Source organism: Vulpes lagopus, chromosome 21 (assembly GCF_018345385.1).
Source record: "Vulpes lagopus strain Blue_001 chromosome 21, ASM1834538v1, whole genome shotgun sequence".
Taxonomy (NCBI): domain Eukaryota; kingdom Metazoa; phylum Chordata; class Mammalia; order Carnivora; family Canidae; genus Vulpes; species Vulpes lagopus.
Genome location: NC_054844.1, coordinates 35,539,067 through 35,559,861, shown reverse-complemented (window position 1 = coordinate 35,559,861; position 20,795 = coordinate 35,539,067). Strand labels below are relative to the sequence as shown.

At 37.3% G+C, this 20,795-nt stretch overlaps 2 protein-coding genes across 3 annotated transcripts in view; one reads left to right on the top strand and one right to left on the bottom strand.

Moving 5' to 3' along the window:
- TMEM117 (transmembrane protein 117) overlaps positions 1-20,795 on the bottom strand; it is a 467,289-nt gene that overhangs the window by 383,282 nt on the left and 63,212 nt on the right. The window lies entirely within an intron of this gene.
- LOC121480129 (protein C1orf194-like) lies at positions 13,965-14,414 on the top strand. The gene has a single exon (XM_041736435.1). The coding sequence runs from the start codon at positions 13,965-13,967 to the stop codon at positions 14,412-14,414; it is 450 nt and encodes a 149-aa protein (XP_041592369.1).

Genomic DNA, 20,795 nt, shown 5'->3' with positions numbered 1-20,795 from the left:
GAAATGTAAATCAAGTATGGAAAACATTGTTGAAAACAGCAGAACCATAAGATGGAAGATCCCTGAGTCCTTGAATCGCTGCTTAGAACAAAGGTACCTGCCATGTTGTGAGCTTTATATGGGTGAGAAATTCAATCGGGATGTACCCATTGTATATTTTGGAGATTTTAATTACTGAAACTACTTTTACCCTACCAGATACAAGAAGACCAATGGATCAAAGGCCCAGAGAAGGAAAATAAAAGGGCTTTTAAAATGGCCCACATGGACTCTTTACTTCCTGGTCTTTCTTTATATCCCTAGTATTCAGTAGAATATATGGTAAAATATCTGCATCAAATTAAATGCTGATGGACAGATCCTAGAAGGAAAATTAAGACCTGCCCACAAGAAAGGGCACACAGTTTCCAAAAGAAAAATTCTGTAAGTAAAACATGGGGGAACATATATCTTGCTGGCGATGATGCCATCACTCACACAGCTCAACCCCAGAACACCTAAGGCCCAAGACTTTGTATAATTTATTGTCTACTTGTGTGTGCCACACCCATCCATAAACTGTAACACAGCGAGGAACGTATTTGTCTTCTTCCCTGCTAGTATCGCCATGGCACTGGCACGTAGCATGTCTTAGATAAATATTTGTCCAACTGTTAAACAACAAAGGGACACAATACAATATAGAGCAACAGTGTACAAATGACCAAAAAAATATTCCACTATGTCTAAAATCCTATGTCTTTGGGGCTCTGGCAATTATACCCACCCTCTGTGCCATGTGGAACCCATCAGTTCTTTGACCTTCAGCTCCTCCTTATTTTCTCCCCCATCTATTAGCCGCCTCCTGAGTTCTATTTCCTATTCAGCATGAAACTTCTGTTTCCTTATCAAACTTTCTTTTCCTCAACACCCTCATTTCCTATGCACACCATACTTGCCTTATGCTTGCCCTGCAAAATCCCAACTTTAATTCAGCACCATAGTTTGCTTTCTCTGATCCTAGTAAACTACGGTGAAAAAAAGTTACACGAGTAGATTAATAAGCCACTACATAATCATGATCCTCAACTTCAGCAGCCACCACAACCATGCACATTAATTGTTTTCCTTGTACTTGTCAACCTCTTTCCCATTCTCCTCACCATCCATTTCAAACTTTACCTCAAAGTTCCTACTAAGCCTCTTTCGCTCTCAGAATAGGACGTTGGCCCAACGACAAGGAAGTACTGCTGCCACCAAACATGATTTCCTTCAACTTTCTGCCCACTTACATGCATCCACTTATCACTCCCCACTTCCTTCCATTGTTTCTCAGGGAAGCAGTGCTCATCCCACAAAAGGACCCACCTGTGCTTTCTTAAAACCATATCTACCCCTCTCTTGGGGCCTTGCTCCATCACCCTTCCTTTCCCTCCTTCATAGTTCCAACCTCTCTCTCTCCTGGTTCTCTTCTCTACCTCTAAAGCCTCTTAAGTCATCCTAAAAGCAATGCTTTCTTGGCTTTGTGTCCTTGAACTACCACCCATTCTTCTCCCTTTGTGTCCAGATTTCAAGAAAGAGTAACATGCATCATACTCACTCTCCCTGGATCTTACTTACAATGCAAACATTCTACGAAATTGTTCTGGCAAATGTTAACGACTTCTACATTGCCAAATCCACTAGAAATATATTGCCCTTTAATTAACAGGACATCTCAGTTGCATCCTACATAGCAGTTCACTCTTGCCTTTTTTGACACTACCTTGGATTGATTCTCTACCACCAAATACCCTTTGTTCTTTTTTTACTTTCCCGATTATTCCCAGTCACTTTTTTGGGCATCTCTTCTTCTACTTGTCCCATAAATTATGATGTTTCCCATGGTCTGTCCTCAGGGTTTCCCTTTCTCAAATCACCATATGATCTCATCCACTGCTGTGGGTTTAATAAGCAGTATCTCCAGCACAAACTTTTCCTCCCAAGCTTCACACTGAAAGAGTTACTCACTCTCCTCCTGAATGTTCTACACAGTAGAAATTCAAACTCTGTATACAAATTCAAACTCAGTATTCTAAATCTCCACCCCATCTCCAACCTGAACCTTCCTATCCCTAAATCCATTCCTCCTTCTGACTTTGCCATCTTATTATTGTCAACATAACTTAAGGTAGATTTCATTCTTGATCTTTTTTTTCTGCATACCTATCGTTTCGATCAACAGTCACATTATTTTATGACCTTACATACCATACTCTTCTCTCATAATTTGAGTTCTCATTGTATCTCCATAGGAATATTACAACAACCTAACTGGCCTTCCTCACTCACACCTTTTCCATTCCAAATCCAACATCTATACAGCTAAGAGATCTAACTGAAATACAAATGTGGTCACACTGTTCCTTTACTTAAAATCAATGATCACCAATCCCCCCACTGTAATTCAAGCTCCTTCAGGTGGTACAGAAGGCACTGCTTGATTTGACCCAAGTTTATCTCTCTTCTCACTACCGCCTACCCTCCACTCTAGTTCCATCAAACAGATTTCAGCTTCTTATGCTTAGGCTGAACCCTCTGCCTGGATACTCTTCCTTCTCCATCTCTTGATTAACTCCTGCATTTTCTGTGGGCCTTAAAATGGAGGTCAGAGACAATCTCTTCTAGGTAGTTATCTTCAGTGTCAAATATTTCATATATTAGAGTCATAGAGTTTATAGGATGTACTCTTTCAGGAAGTGATAAGTTCCCTTCAGTGCAGATAAGAGGAATGGCCACTAGCCAGGTATAGTTTAAAGGGTTGAATTACATGACTTTTAAGATCTCATCCAACTCTAGGGTTGTAGGATTTGTTTAGTCAGTGAGAAATTACTGTAGTCCACTAACTCAAAATACTTTAAGTTAAAAAGAGAAATACCTATAGAGGGAAAAAGAGGAAATGTTCCTCCTTGTGTTATATCTGTCATTGTTTGCCTTTCTAATCTAAAAAATAAAGCTAAAGTAACACACTGATAAGATTCTTTAAAAACCAAGTTAATATTTAACACTTTATATGAGAATACTTGACAATAATGTAAGTCCTATTTTTTATGTCTAGAATGAAACAATAAAGGATAAAGAAATTGGATCAGAGCATTTCAAAATCAATTGAACTTCACTTCCAATCAGATTAAAGTTATATGAAGTATTCATGGGTAATTTGTGTTAATTTCTAGTTTATAAGGACATGACATGATATGATTTTTTTTTGAGATTTACTAATTGAAAAATGGAAACAGAATAAAAATAACTAAAAGCAATCCCAGGATGGAATATCAAAAAAGAAAATTATCTAACAAAACACATTAGAATATCATTAGGGAAAAAGGATGTTCTAGTTAGACACATGTAGCATTATATAAAGTGCAAGATCATAAAACTTTTATATTCTAAGGGCACCATTCAATTAATATTCAGATCAAGTCTTGTTATTTCAGTGTACAAAGAGAATTAAAAAAACATTGACTAGATGGTTTTTCTTCACATGAGGAATAGGAGCTTACACATAAAATGTTTGCTATTCACTGAATTTGACAGAAAACCAAATATTGAGAAATGAAATATAATCCCGTATAATACTACAAATATGTATTACAATATGTAATTTAAAAAAGGTTCTAAAAAATGAACTATTGGGACTTTATCAAGATAAGAAGCTTTTGCACAGCAAAGGATAGTCAACAAAACTCAAAGACAACCTACAGAATGGGAGAAGATATTTGCAAATGACATATCAGATAAAGAGCTAGTTTCCAAGATCTATAAAGAACTTATTAAACTCAACACCAAAGAAACAAACAATCCAATCATGAAATGGGCAAAAGACATGAAGAGAAATCTCACAGAGGAATACATAGACATGGCCAACATGCACATGAGAAAATGCTCTGCATCACTTACCATCAGGGACATACAAATCAAAACCACAATGAGATACCACCTCACACCAGTAAGAATGGGGAAAATTAACAAGGCAGGAAAACCACAAATGTTGGAGAGGATGCGGAGAAAAGGGAACCCTCTTGCACTGTTGGTGGGAATGTGAACTGGTGCAGCCACTCTGGAAAACTGTGTGGAGGTTCCTCAAAGAGTTAAAAATAGATCTGCCCTACGACCCAGCAATTGCACTGCTGGGGATTTACCCCAAAGATACAGATGCAATGAAACACCGGGACACCTGCACCCCGATTCTAGCAGCAATGTCCACGATAGCCAAACTGTGGAAGGAGCCTCAGTGTCCACTGAAAGATGAATGGATAAAGAAGATGTGGTTTATGTATACAATGGAATATTACTCAGCCATTAGAAATGACAAATACCCACCATTTGCTTCGATGTGGATGGAACTGGAGGGTATTATGCTGAGTGAAATAAGTCAATCAGAGAGGACAAACATTATATGGTCTCATTCATTTGGGGAATATAAATAATAGTGAAAGGGTATAGAGGGGAAGGGAGAAGAAATGGGTAGGAAATATCAGAAAGGGAGACAGAACATGGAAGACTCCTAACTCTGGGAAACGAACTAGGGGTGGTGGAAGGGGAGGAGGACGGGGGTGAGGTGAATGGGTGGTGGGCACTGGGGGGGGGCATTTGACGGGATGAGCACTGGGTGTTATTCTGTATGTTGGCAAATTGAACACCAATAAAAAATAAATTTATTATTAAAAAATAAAATAAAATAAAATAAAAAAGATTATAAAAAAGAACAAAAAATAAGACTACAGTTAGATACTCAGCATAAATGATGCTGTTTTCAGACCAAGAGTGTAATGTCAATTTCAAAAGTGTATATATTACAAACTTTTAGTAAAATACATATCCACTAAATAAACACATGTTGATATAAATAATTCTCCACAGAAAAAACAGTAATAAACCCTGAGGGAGGGTTTATTGAGGGAGTTGAAATATTTTACTGTAATAATATGGCTTTTTCCATTAGACTATTCTTAGGATTAACTGACTTAAATTGCTTGTTACTGCTCAAGAGAAAAAAGTATGATCCCAAAAGGAAATTATTCATTTATTATCTACTGGTTTTCCTGTTAAGGAAAAAATAGCCACTGAATAAAAAAAAAAAATACTAAATTAACATTACATGTTAGCTTATAACCCAAAATAAAATTTAGCAGCATACTTAATTTCTGCATATAAATTATACATATATGATTTATATCATACATATACATATAATATTATCATGATTCTATAATTTTAATAAAATCCATTTATTCTATATCTTCCAGATTTGTACAGGTGAAATCACCCTAAGCAGTACTTTTAAGATCAAAACCCATCACAAAAGTAAAAATTTACAAAATATGTTCTGAAATGTTAGAACTTGTAGTTTTTACCACAATGCTGTATTTCAAAATGGGCAACAGGATAAAAAATACAGCTTCCTGGGATCCCTGGGTGGCGCAGCGGTTTGGCGCCTGCCTTTGGCCCGGGGCGCGATCCTGGAGACCCGGGATCGAATCCCACGTCAGGCTCCCGGTGCATGGAGCCTGCTTCTCCCTCTGCCTGTATCTCTGCCTCTCTCTCTCTCTCTGTGCCTATCATAAATAAATAAAAATTTAAAAAAAAAAAAATTTAAAAAAATACAGCTTCCTATTCTTAAAAATTAATATAATCACTACTATTAATAAATTTTTATGTCTTCATCATTATATTGATATCAGCTTTGAAAACAATCATATACTTTTAAAGTAAGTTTTCATTTAAGTTCAGCATTCTATTAATCCATCTAAAAAGGAAACATTGGGATCCCTGGGTGGCGCAGCGGTTTGGCGCCTGCCTTTGGCCCAGAGACTCCGGATCGAATCCCACATCAGGCTCCCGGTGCATGGGGCCTGCTTCTCCCTCCGCCTGTGTCTCTGCCTCTCTCTCTCTCTCTCTGTGACTATCATAAATAAATAAAAATTTAAAAAATAAAATAAAATAAAATAAAAAGGAAACATTAAATTAAAAAAATGTTAAAATAAGTTCTTTAGAAAAAAGGAAATAATATAGTTCAGAAACTCAGAACTACATAAGAAAAGACAAATATCAAAGATGAGATAAGCGAAGGTAAAATAAAAGCTTTTTTTCTCTTACTTTTAACTGATCTAACATAAGCTTGTTCAAAATAATAAGATACAGTATATTCAAGTATATATATATGTTATATATGTGTATATACATATATATTATATATTATATATATATGCTTATATATGTAAAAATGTATACATACACGACAGGCACACAAAGGATCCCTGGGCCTGTGCCAAAAAGGTCCCAAGGACTTTTTCCCAAGCTCCTTTTGAGTAGTTCTTTCCCTCCCTGTGGTGGTTCTCTTACATGCATGTGCTGATCATGCCTCACTTGAACCGAAGGGGCATCTGCTGGTCTCTAAAATTACTTCTCTGTGCTCTGCTCTCCTATCCAGGACCTGCCCTGAGAGTTCTGTCTCAGCAGCCCCCCACACCCAACTCTGCATCCTCAACTCACAGAGACCCCAGCCTCTGCCTGATGTTTTTAACTCCTACATTGAAATCAGGAAACTCTCTCTCCAGGAAGTAAGCTGGAGTAACTGTAGGCCTCACTTTTTAAAAAAGATTTTTAAAAGTTATTTATTCATGACAGACACAGAGAAAGAGGCATAGGCATAGGCAGAGGGAGAAGCAGGCTCCCTGTGGGGAGCCTGATGTGTGACTCCATCCCAGGAACCCTGGATCACGACCTGAGCCAAAGGTAGATGCTCAAGCACTGAGCCATCCAGGTGTTCCTATGCTTCACTTTTGTTAAAAGATAAAGAAAAGATCTTAAAAACAGACAGCAAAGTTAGGTTACTTCAAAGGAACAACATTTATCCTGCTCGAATACTTCCCAAAAGTAACAAAGATGTCATAAAACGGTGCTAGAAAGTACTATCAACTTAGAATTATGTTCCTAGCGCAAATGTCCATCATAAGGAAGGCGACTGTTTGAAGGCATCAAAGAAAAAACAAGGCAGCCAAGATTTAAAGGGTCAAGATCCCTGGAAGAAGAAAAATGAATTTAAATGAGCTGTTTCTTCTCCTTGGAAGATGTGATTTTCAGTGTAGGACATAGGGACCTGCATGTGGCCTTGAGTTTGAGGCAGTCTCAGGGGTCAGGGAGACAGAAACTGAAATTCAGGGCTCCCAATGCAACCAGGACATGAGGAATCAAAATACCAAAAGAACGGAAACCCAAAAAGTGAACGCGAACATCTAATACAATTTCCCGCAGAGCATTTGCTGATACCTAAACCATGTAGGTGAGAGGTAAAAACCAGTAAGGAACAGCTGAAAAAAGCAAAACACTAAGCATAGATTTTAGCAGTCTCATGATACTCAGGAAACACCAAAGTAGAAGAACTCTGAGCAAAGTCTAGGGTGTCAGTTGTGACACATGAGGAACTATACCATAGAAGTAAGGACAAACTAGAAACAGATCAACCTGAGAAAAGCCAGAAGCCCAGTTTCTATCTGCTTACCAGGAGAAAATTATATTTTCCCTAAGAAGATCATCATGAACTTCTAAAGTTCTTCACATATCATCTCTGATATTCAAGTTTAAAAAAAAATAGGGGCACAAGGAAACAAGACAAGAAAAATTACTGAAAATCGAGAGACAATATAAACAGACTCACTAATGATGTGCATATTGGAGTTGTAAGACACAGAAGTCAAAGTAACTATAATCAATATACTCCAGAAAATAGATAAAAAGATTATGAATTTTACCAAAGAACTGGAAACTATTTTGAAAATCAACTGGAATATCTGAATCTGAAAATATTAACTGAACTAATAACTATAGATTTAATAGCAGTTATATATGTACAGACTATGTGATTCCATTTATATAAATTTCTAGAAACTGCAAACTAAACAGAAGAGTAATCACCTAAAGGTGTGGAGGGATGGGAGAAATGAATCACCAAAACTCATGAAAAAACTTTTACTTTGATTGTGGCAACAGTTTCACAAATGGATATGTATGTCAAAGTTTATAAAACTATACAGCTAAACATGTGCAGTATGTCAATTATGCCTCCATAAAATTATTTAAAATTAAAATAACAATAATATTATCTTTTAAGATTTGAAACACGTGGAATTTAATTTTATGACAAAAGTAGGTCAAAGGATAGAAAGAAAAAAACAAATAAAATTAAATAAATAAGATCTTTAAAAAAATTTAAGGTATAAAAGGCAGTCTAATAAAACTATAGAGAGAAATAAAGAAATCCATAATCATAGCATGAGATTTCAAGATCTCTCTTACTTACTGACCAGTCATGTAGACAAAAATAAAGTTAATAAATAATAGAGTAATTCAATAATACAATTAACAGTTGATTTAATGGGGTGCCTGGCTGGCTCAGTTGGAGAAGCATGTGACTCTTGAGCTCAAGATTGTAAGTTTGAGCACCACACTGGGTATAGAGATTACTTAAAAATAAAGATCTTAAAAAGAAAACCAACCTGATTTCATGGACTTATTATATTTAAGCCTGTATGCAAAAATTAAAGAGTACATATTGTTTTCTAACATAGATTAAAAACTTTAAAAATCAAACATGGACTACGTTACAAAACAAATCTCAGCAAAGTTCGAAGTTTAGATATCTTACATATCACTATTTCCTTAAAACAGTGCAATCGATTAGCAATTAATAAAAAAAAAGTTAAATGATTTTTATATCTCACATCTCAGAAATTTGAAAACATATTTCAAAATAATCCATGCATAATTGAGAGAAATATTTAGAATTAAATGATTATCAATACAATATATAGAAAACATGTGGAACGTAACAGAAGCAATATAAAGTGGGAAACTTAAGTCTTCAATTGCTTGCTACTTCCATTTCTACTATAAAAGAAAGTCTGAATTATAAGAAAATATTGAATGTAAGAAGAAAAAGAACAAAAAAGTAAAGACAGAATGCAGAAGAAAGATGGTAAGAGCAAAAAATATTAATTACACTGAAGGCAAAAATAAAATACAGACTATAAACAAAGTAAAATAATATTTTATAAGCAGACAAATCTTTGAGTAATGAAAAGGAAGGCACTAAAAGGTATTAGAATTATGTTAATCTGAATCTGAAATGCAGATGTGATTTATATTTTCTGTTAACCTGAATTTCATAGCTTTTTTAAAAAATATTTTATTTATTCATTCATGAGAGACAGAGAGAGAGAGCAGAAACATAGGCAGAGGGAGAAGCAGGCTCCATGCAGGGAGCCTGATGTGGGACTCGACCCTGGGACTCCAAGATCACGCCCGGGGCTGAAGGCAGGGGCTAAACCGCTGAGCCACCCTGGGATCCCTGAATTTCATAGCTTATGAAAATATTTCTCAGAACAATTTAAACACTGCAGTTCCTGAATTCATATATGAGACACTCATATAGTTTAGAAGAAACAATCCAACTGGAAGTGGGGGAAAAAGTACAGAATAGAGTGCTCAAAGAGGGCTGAATACATAGCTCCTTATGTAAAACTTTTGGGAAAAAAAATTATCCATAAATGAAAGTAAATGTCAGTAAATGTGCCAGGAGATGTTTAAAGACTAAAGTGCCCTGAGTGCTTCTACTGAGTTTTGGTAAGAATGTCACACTACCAATTTTGACTGAATTATTCCACTGAAATAGCAAAGGTTTCTTGATGTGCTTGTATTGAATAAATCTAACATATATGAAACCAAGTCTTAGATATATCTTTATAAACATACATTTAATGAGTCTGTAAGTTGACAATTTTCTAACTTCATTAACTTTTCAACATCTATTATTTACATAGCTACTAAAAGTACTGGGGATACATGTATTTAACATGTGCAGTGTTATGTATATGTGGCAAGTAGCTGGTCTGAGCCTAAAGTTGGGATTCACACAGGACAGATGAATTGAAAGAAAAAGTTTCCAATATTTTCAATAATTTATTTTCTTGAGGTATTTTGGCTGGGTATAAAATAAAATAGGCAAAACAATTTTGTATCTAAAGCACACGACGATATATATTATAATGAAGCTGAGCCCATGGATCCAGGTCTTGAGCCCTACAAGACATAGGAACATACCCTTTGGATATTTAGAATAAAATATAAAATTCAAAGGTACAAAAAAGATTTTCTTCCACCTTTAGGTGAAAATAAGTACAAAGCTGAAATAGGAATGATTTCATATAATTATTATTTTAGCAGATTAAGAATTTAAAAATTCAGAGGCACTGGAAAACCTTACCATTGGCATGGATCTCAACACTAAGTAGGTGAAATTCTGAAACTGTAGCAGTGATGAGACACGAGCCTTAAATAGTACCCTCCCCCACCAACAGTGGCAGTGGACATCAAAAGAGGGTTCTACAACAGAATGTAACAGATTACTTCATCAGTCTATATGATATTCCCCCCCTGAGGACCACAAGAAGCAAGTGTTTGAGATTTTAAAGGAGGTAGAAATTACAGATGTGCCAAGAAACAGTGACACTGAGTTATGCCGATAAACATGGCCCTCTAACTCAACCTTTAACCAAAACAAGCATTTATAAAGTATGTAGCCAACCTCCAAGATGGCCCCCACTGAATCTCATCTCTTGCTAGTCATCCCATGTTTAGTGTCCTCCCACACTGAATTACAACTGGTCTATGTGACCAATAAAATATGGTTGAAGTGACAATGAATGATTTTCAAGGCCAGGTTGTGAAAGGCATTGCAATTTCCACCTTGGTCTCTCTCTTGAATTGCTCACTCTGGGGGAAATCAGCTGTCATGGTCATGGGACAATGAAGTTTCCCTATGGAAACATCTACATGGTGAGGAATTGAGGGCTCCAGTGAACAACTAGTACCATCCCATTTGAGAGAGCCATCTTGATAGAGGAGAACCTTCCAGTCAAGTCTTCACATGACCATAGTCCTACCTGATATATTGACATTAACCTCATCAGAGATCCCAATGCAGAACTACCTAAGCTGCTTCCAAATACCTCATCCAGAAAAACCATGTGAGATCACAAATACTTATTCTTGTTTTAAGCCTCTGAATTTTGGGATAATTTGTTTAAATAGCAGTAAGTAACTCTAGGCTCTATAATTATTCTAAAGGCCAATAGGAGCCAGTTTAGAATTTGAGTCATGGAAATAACAAAATCCAGCATGATATATGATTGTATGAGGAAAGATCAGAGACCACAAAATAGAAACAAAAGTTAAATATTTATAATATAAATACTTAGTTTACCTTAAAATGTTTGACATTATGATGACAGAGCAAAAGAGCCTTTGTGAAAATTACCTTTCATAGCATGAAAGCCTTGAAATAATTGAATAATTTCAAAGGGCAACCTTTGTGTAGTAAATGTCACTAATGATATTTTATTTGATCTCTACTATAATTCACATAATGTGTCATATTTTTCACCATATTTTCTATCATTTTAGTCAGAGTTTTGACACCTGTGTCACTGATAAAACAATAGATACAGGAGTTATTTTAGAAGATTGGTGTCTATGCAAACTAAATGAATAACAGAAATTTAGATGTTAGAGTTCTTTCATCTGTAAGCATGCAAGCAATATTGTTTCTGAATTTTAATTTACTGAAATGTATAACATATCTCAGATATAGAAAGAATAAACAAACAAAACAAATAAGGAACCACACCACACTCTGGATAGCCAACAAACTGCATTTACAGAAAAGAGATAAAAATATGCAACCCATTAGAATCCACAGTACCATTTTTTCTTGAAATCTTACTCTTACCAAATCCACTATTTCATTTAGTTCTTATTTAAAAGACATTTATAGGGCACCTGGGTGGCTCAGTCAGTTAAGCATCTGCCTTTGGCTCAGGTCATGATCCTGAGATCCTGGGATCCAGCCTGGTGTTGGGCTCCCTGTTCAGGGGGGAGCCTGCTTCTACCTCTCCCTTTGCCCCTTCCCCCACTGATGCACATGCACTCTCTCTCTCTCTCTCAAATAAATAAAATCCTTAAAAATAAATACAAATAAATAAACAAATAAAAGACACTTAGTGTTATGGTCTTCTAGGCTGTATTATAAATGTTTCATTAAAGAATAACATAAGAGCCATTATCCTAAACTTCAACAGCATTTATTTATTTATTTGAGATGGGGGGTAGGGGGAGGAGTAGAAGGAGAGAGACAATCTAAAGCAGGCTTCACACCCGGCACAGAACCTGATAAGAGGTTCAATCTCACGACTCTGAGATCATGACTTGAGCTGAAATCAAGAGTCAGACGCTTAACCAACTGAGCCACCCAGGTGCCCCAGATTCCTATAATTTAATATTTAATATTTATATAGTGTAAATTGTTTTCCCATCCTAAACATCACAACTGTATCTCTCTATGACTCAATCACTGGTGAATATTACTGACATTTCCTTTTCTGTGATGAAAGCATGAAAAAATCTGTGGTTAGCATATTAGTATATTTCTCAATACTTTTAATTCAAAGAACTGTGTGTCCTTAATGCAGTTACATGACTATGGAAAATTAAATCGGCTGTTTTTATAGTATATGAACTTGAAATTATGACAGAAAAATTATGAGTTTTTATTTAATCAAGTATGCAAACCAGCAACTTCAGAAAGTTTAATAGGAAAATCATTTCAAATGTAATCTCATTTGAATTAGTCTCTTGTACACTTTTAGAAATAGTTATTTGCTAGTGCCTGGGGGAAGTAATAACTTATGATGTGTTAGTGGGGAAGAATACTGATATTGTAACAGGCTAGATGCTACTATGGTTTATCATTAACACATAAGATAAAACAGTGATACCTACTGCAGGGGCACGTTGGGGACCAGTGTCCTATTTGTAAAATTGCCAATGTGTAATGAGGTCCCATCCTAGGTTGCACAACAAATACATGAACAAAAAATATTTTTAGATAGCTGTTAAGTACCAAGTATTAACTAAAATCCCAAATGTTCCTTGTATTAAATACATTGGGATAAATCCATTATAACTGATCATGCCATTTTTCCTAATCACCAGATTATCATAAGAGGATTAATACTGGTGGGGGGAAATGTCTATTCCCTAGTTCAGGTTGTTTCCTTTTAGGTAGGGAATGCTCCATCAGTTACGTCATTCCTAACTTGTCTCTACTTCCAGGGGAGAAGTGACTTACTTGATTGATGATTTTGGAAGAAGAAAATTGGTGTGTGCAGCTTAGCACCTTTTCTCTAGAGATCAAGGGTCTCCTGGAGAGCATCCCCAATTTCTGTTCTGCTCCTCCAGGGGAGGTATGTCAGAACAGTATTGACTGAGTCTGAAGAAGCCCACTTAATTGTGGATTTTAGTATGCAGGAGTTCTCTTGCCTGCAAGATATAAGCCACCTTCTCTGGGACAAAGTCTTTCAGAACAGAGGTAATATTTTGGTCTTCATAAACTTCATTTCTGTTTTATGTATGTATGTATGAATGTACGTATTTATTTAAAACTTGTGCAAAGGGGAGAGGTGCTTCTTATTGCTCCTCCCAGGACTTAAAAACATCAGCGATGAGAATAACTGAACATTCCACAACAAGACAAAATACAACCGTCCAGACACTTTCATGTGTACCAACTTCCATACTCCTGCAAACTACCTAGATTGTTTGAAGTTACAATGAGAAAACTCCAAAGAAATGAGGCAAAGGTAAGGTTAACAAACTAGCATGGTCTGACCAAGAAAACCTCAATGCAAAGGTGATTTCTAGACCAAGTAAGATACAATAATAAGAGAATGTTATGCTAACATAAATTCACCACATTTGTCGCTCTGTTGTAACGCCTTTGCCTTACAAAATCACACATTTATGTCATCAAGTATAATTAAGCCAAGACCAGGTGTGCAGCTGCACAGGCTTCCCATCCCTCACACCAGCTTCTCACTCTGCCTTTTACCATGCCTTTCACCCGAGACCCTTTCCAGCACCCTAGGTTGGAAAACGATGATTCCTACCTGGGGAAACTCTGGGCTTCCAAGAAACTGCCATATAAGCACCCAATTCACCTTGTTCAGCAACAGGAACCCTGGAGTCAGCTCAGCTCAACTCCCACAATCACCTCCATGAGGCAGGATATTTATTTTTTTGTTTCTGAGATACCAAAGGATGACCTGGATTTCCACTTAGCAGCCTTGTACAACCACCACACAGGGACATTCCAGAACAAAAGTGAGATAATTTTACACCAGGAGACCACCCAGGATATCCATGGAATCATCAAGACCCAATTCCCTGGAGAACTTTTACCCTCTCCTCCACCACCTTCCATCACTTCTCAAGCTAACGTCAGACACTGGATCAACCCTAAGAAGCAGTCGAGTCTATCCACAGCATCCAGGGATCCATAGTGTCCCCTCACATTGCAGCCACCAATGGAGGCTACTCCCGAAAGAATGATGGTGGCTTCCTCTCTGCTTAGTGTTGACAGGCCCTTGGACTAATTAATCATAGTGGAACATGCTGCCGCCCACCTCCATTAAATAGATTTGTGCTGGAAAACAAAAATTAAACCAAGACCACAAATAAGGACTAGATTTGTCTCCATGTTAATTTCACATCCAGTAGCACTATTTTCCATCCCTACCAGGAAGGCATCAGGAATGCCTAATTTTTTATTATGTCCCTAAGTTCAAACAAAGAATTAGAAATAACTGGAATTCCTAAACAACCCTTAAAGACAATTAAGTTACTGCTCCTATCTCTAAATTTATGTCCCTTCTTATCAAGACAATCCACTGGATACACACTACCCTCTAACCCCCAAGAAAAGGAGAGACTAGACAAGTGTTGAAAGAGACCAAAGCTTATGAGATATATTTGGTTTTACGGGTTAAATCCAACAAACTCTATTGCACTTTTTTCTGATCCTGCTGACAAGAGGTGCTCTAGGGTTGGAAATCTGGAGAAAGAAAGATTTAGAACTATCTACAGTAGAGTTTAGGAAGAAAGGTCATGGTGAACATGAGAGTGGGCATCTGAGGGAATCTGGTAACAACAAAAGGAAAGCGGCCAAACAGAGGTAGAGGTGGAGACACAGTCAATATAGAAGCCAGTGAATGGAAAGAATGACAACAAAACACAAAGGTGGAACTCATTCATTCAATGAGTATTTGTTATGTGATTCTCCATGCAGAGCCTAACCTTAACTGCTGTTGTGAACATAAGAACTGCTCCTTCTGGAATATAAGGGAAGGGAGAAGAAATGTGTGGGAAATATCAGAAAGGGAGACAGAACATAAAGACTCCTAACTCTGGGAAATGAACTAGGGGTGGTGGAAGGGGAGGAGGGCGGGGGGTGGGGGTGAGTGGGTGACGGGCACTGAGTGTGACACTCACGGGATGAGCACTGGGTGTTATTCTGTATGTTGGTAAATTGAACACCAATAAAAAATTAATTTATTAAAAAAAAAAGAACTGCTCCTTCTCACAAAGATTTTGATATTTAGCTGGGGAAATGAGATACACAGAAGCAAAAAGCACATAACATTCAAACAAAATGTGATTTAACAACTGAGTTGTACAGGAAATTTATTTAATACATGAGAATACAGAAAAGAAAGGAAAATGAATGTGAAAAAGGACCAATGAAAAAATAAAACTTGGGACGCCTGGGTGGCTCAGCAGTTGAGCATCTGCCTTTGGCCCAGGGCATGATCCTGGAGTCCCGGGATCAAGTCCCACATTGGGCTCCTTCCATGGGGCCTGCTTATCTCTCTGCCTGTGTCTCTGCCTCTCTCTGTGTGTCTCTCCTGAATAAATAAAATCTGTAAAAAAGAAAACAATAAAACTTCTATGGATTCCCCATCTTTGCCAAAGTCTTTCACATAAAATCTCATTCACATGTCAGAGTAAAAACTAGTTATTATTGTGTCTTCATTTTGTAGATGAGAAAGTAGGAGCTCAGAGAGTTACAGTTTGTCCAAAGTCACATATCTGCCAAGTCAGCTATCTAGGATCTAAATCTAGCTCAACCAGATTCCAAATCTTTTTTTCTTTCCACCAAGCCATATTTTTTTCTTTTTTTTTAAAGATTTATTTATTTATTCATTCATTCATGAGAGAGAGAGAGAGAGAGGCAGAGACACAGGCAGAGGGAGAAGCAGGCTCCATGCAGGGAGCCCAATGTGGGACTCAACCCCGGGACTCCAGGATCACACCCTGGGCTGAAGGCAGGCACTAAACCGCTAAGCTACCAGGGATCCCTCCCTATTTTTTTTTTCAATATAAGAAACAATATAAAAAGGAAAACAAGCACTAAAAAAATGAGCAAAACACATTCATCCACCCATTCATTCAAAAATTTTATTGATTTCCTTCTATGCATACATGCATGTGCTTGAGGAAAATGATCAGAGAGAAAATCATGTGCCTACATTTTTGAAGCTTCTAGGCTAGAGCCAGGTAGATAGGGATGGGTGGGTAGATAGATGGACAGCCTGACCAACAAATGTAAATAATACAGAACTCATTAAGAAAAATGCCATAGAAAAACCAGGAAATTCTATAGGGTTCAAATGAGGAAAGAGTACATCATTTTAAGAAAATCGATAAAGGTATTTTTAAAAGATGAAAATACGGACAGGTTTATGATATATGAAGCCAACAACGAAGGACAACATGAGAGCAGTGTACATGTGGAAAACCCAGTATAGATCAAGAACTAACAAAAAACAATAATGTAATTGAAGTGTAAGATACGGGGAGCAGAGTACAGGAACAAAAAGCAGGAAGGAGGGATCAGACTGTGGAAGACTTCAAATATCTGGCTAAGTATTATACTGAATTTTGAATACAGTGAATAATTAGGTTTCCTACCAGAGAAGAGGCACTCTGCGAATTATGCTTTAGAAAATAAACGTACACCAGGGTGCCTGGGTGACTCAGTTGGTTGAGTGTTCAACTCTTGATCATCATCTCATGAGTTGTGGGATCCAGTCCTGTGAAGGGCTCTGTGCTCACCTGGGAGTCTACTTGAAGATTCTCTCCCTCTGCCCCTCCCCCCCCCCACGCATGCTCTCTCTCTTTCTCTCTCTCTCTCTCAAATATATAAATCTTTTAAAAAGAAGAAGATAAATTTACACAAATTTATCTACATTTTAAAGAACGAACTTTTAATTGCTGCTGAAATAGCACAATGGAAAGCACCCTAGGTTTAAACTGGCCTGATGAATAAAGGGGAAAAGGGGCACAAAGACATTTATAGAATAAAATCTATAAAATTTGGTAACTGATAGCCTGTTGAGTATAAGGAAGGAAGAGATCAGGAACAGTTTCAGTGTTTCACATTCAAGAAACTGGTCAATAGTAATGGCAGCAACACAAAAGAGGAAGAATCAGATTGACTGCTGGGGTGGAAGGATGCTATGGAGGAAAAACTCTGAGGCTGAATCTAGAGTTCCAGTGAAATATCAGAATGGAAAGGTCCTAGAAGACATGGAAATATTATGAATTATATCATGGAACTGAAGAAGGAAACTTGCCTGCATCAGCCCAGGGTTCCTCAGTGAAATCTTGAGAGTGAGTAAAGTCAACAAAAAAGAACATAAAACAAAAGAAGAAGGGAATAAAGAGGGCTAGAGACACACACTCAGATTTTTTAATGATAGAAGTGGCCATCTGATGCAGTTCACTCAATACTTTTAGGAAACTGGAAGTTAAAGAATGAATTTTTTTAAAAAAAGACCTAAAAGGGCACTTAGGTGGCCCAGTCGGTTAAGTGTCTGCCTTCGGCTCAAGTTATCATCCCAGAGCCCAGGATCAAGTCCCGCATTGGGCTCCCTGCTTAGTGGGGAGCATGTTCTCCCTCTACCCCTCTCTTTACCCCCCTACAGTGCTCTGTCCCTTACTCACACTCTCTCTCTAATAAATCAATTTTTTAAAAAACAGAAATACAGGAAATAATGTTCCTTGCAGAAATCCAATAAGAAAATACCAAGCAGAGAACAGTTAACAGTATCAAATGGCACAAAGGCTAAACAGAATAAAGAAGGAAACAGGATTTGGTGTATAGGTGGTCAATTGCAACTGAAGAAGTGCCTTCAGAAGCATGATGAGAAAGTTAAAGTGGTTTTGAGTGTTAGGTACTGCAGACAGCAATGGAATTAAGTTGAGAATGCAGGGTAACTCCCAGTGTTTGAAGGCAGGCATAGAGCCAAAGGCAACAAGACCCACTTGTACTAGGCAAGAATCAAATTAGGTTTTTGTTTGTTTGTTTGTTTTTAAAAAAAAAAAGGAAAGGAGGGATGCCTAGGTGGCTCAGTTATGCATCCAATTCTTGGTTTTGGCTCAGGTCATGGTCTTGGGGTCTCAGGCTCGTGGGACTGAGCCCCACATAAGGTGCTGTGCTCAGCATGGAATTTGTTTGATATTCTCTCACCCTATTCCTCTGCCCCTCCCCCTGTTCATGCTCTAAATAAATAAAATATTTTATTAAAAGAATTACAAGGAGGAGGAGGAAGAGGGCGCAGAGGAGGAGGAGGAGAAAAGGAATAAAAATGTCAAAGAAAATGCCTAGAGCCCAAAAAGCATTTATCTTGAAAAATAAAATCTGAAAAAAAAAGCTTCCAATTAACTAATGAATTACTAAATTATACAAAACTGCCCAGAAGGATTAATATGGTGAAGGAAACTTTTGTTTAGGCAGTGATTAATTTTCAGGTGAGGTTGGCACTGAAAAACTTTGCTGTTAACCTCTGTAAGAATTTGGTAATAATAATAATAATAAAAAAAAGAATTTGGTAATAAGTTAAAAAAGAAGTTAAGGAAGAAAAAAAAGTATTCAACATCCCTGCGAGAGCTGTTTTGAAAACAAAACCTATGACAGTTGGTGACATAAAAATTACCACCAACTTTAATCAGCCTAGACCAGACAGGGCATATACAAAAAGGGCACTGTTGCTAATTATGGAAGGAGAGAAGGAAGAAAGGGAGGAAGGAAGGAAGGAAGGAAGGAAGGAAGGAAGGAAGGAAGGAAGGGAGGAATGTTCAAGCAGAACAATGTCCTTGTACCAGCCATAATCACAGCACAGTGCTGGGAGTCCTAAGCATCACATAGGCAGTATTTTTGTCAAATAATGTGAGTGTGTCTGACAGTTATGTTCTATCACAGGCTGTGTCCTTGATGATAAGAGTATTCTGGAGGGGGAGAAATAGAAACTGAAGTTTCCCCTATCCTCCGGAGAAGAACACTAAGATATCAATCTTACACACTGGTGTGGATGACTCAGTGCCACACACCAGGCAACTCGAATAGAGATCAGAAGAGAAATCTAAATCAACCTCAACCAGGCAACATCTAAAATTATAACCTAAGTCTATACAACTACATGATAGGACAAGGGCATCGCTGAGATTGCTCCACCTCCAATACTATATAGGTTTATAAATCCTCATCTTTGCTTTTTTTCCTGATAAGAATCACACGAAACCTAACATTAGAAATAAATTCAAAGATTCGTTTGAAAATTCAGGTAAGAGTTACAAACCTTCCTGGTTTTATGTTAGCCCAGGAACATAAAAGGAAAAAGAAATTAAGCTAACAACCCGGCCCATGTGTTTATGATATGCATCACAAATAAGGGAAAGGGCTCAAGAGACAGACAACTAAGGTTTGAATCCTGGTTTAACCACTGCCCATTGGGGTGACCTAGAGCCAGCGATGTGGCCCTTCCCTGCGTGGGTGTTTTATCTGCCAAATGAGGGTAGTAATATCACCATGTCATAGGAATGTTGTTAGGATTATGTTGTGATTTATATAAATCACTTACTCAAGTGCCTGACACATATTACTATTACGTGAGTTATTACTATTATTATTTTATCTCCATATCAATAAATCAGATTTGACCTCTGCATGCTACTTATCATATCTACAACTGGGCACAGGAGTTCTTAACTAAAAGGTTTCAGATCATCTGAATATGCACTAGGAAGCTGAGACTCGCTATGGATCTAATTGTCACAGGAGAGGGATGCTTGGATGGCTCAGTGGTTGGGCATCTGCTTTTGGCTCAGGGGGTGATCCTGGAGTCCCAGGATCGAGTCCCACATTGGGCTCCCTGCATGGAGCCTGCTTCTCCCTCTGCCTATGTCTCAGCCTCTCTCTCTTTCTGTGTCTTTCATGAATAAATAAAATATTTTTTTAAATTTATAATAATAATAATCATAATAATAATTGTCACAGGAGAGAGGGATGGATCCAAGGGAGGAGCAGCAGTTGGGGGCGGGCTCTAATATTAAGCCGGTAACATCAGAGAAGACGTCTAGACCTACTTCAGGCCAACAAAAAATCAGAGCCAGAGGCTCTGTCAGTAAATCTACCCGGCTTATGGGTTAGCTCCTTCAATGCTGGGAATAGATAGGTCCAGTAATGGAATAGAAAAGTTGCAAAAAAAAAAAAAAAAAAAAGAAATAAAGAAAGAAAAGAAAAAAATAAAAAGAAACGAAAAGTTGCAAGAGACAATTGTTTATTTTTATAGCCCCAGGAACTGGAAAGATCTCAAGTGCCATCTACATCCAGCAGTTGCATATTCTAGTAGCAGTAACACAATGATAGTTGACTATATTTGTCTTTCTGACACTGTAGAAAGATTTACAGACTAAGATGTTCATATGAAAGCGATGTAGACAATACAATAAAGGCAGCACCCTATGAACACCCTAAATGTTTAACCAAATATCCTGGTACAATAAAGTGATAAAATCATGCAGCCATTAAGATGTATTTATAA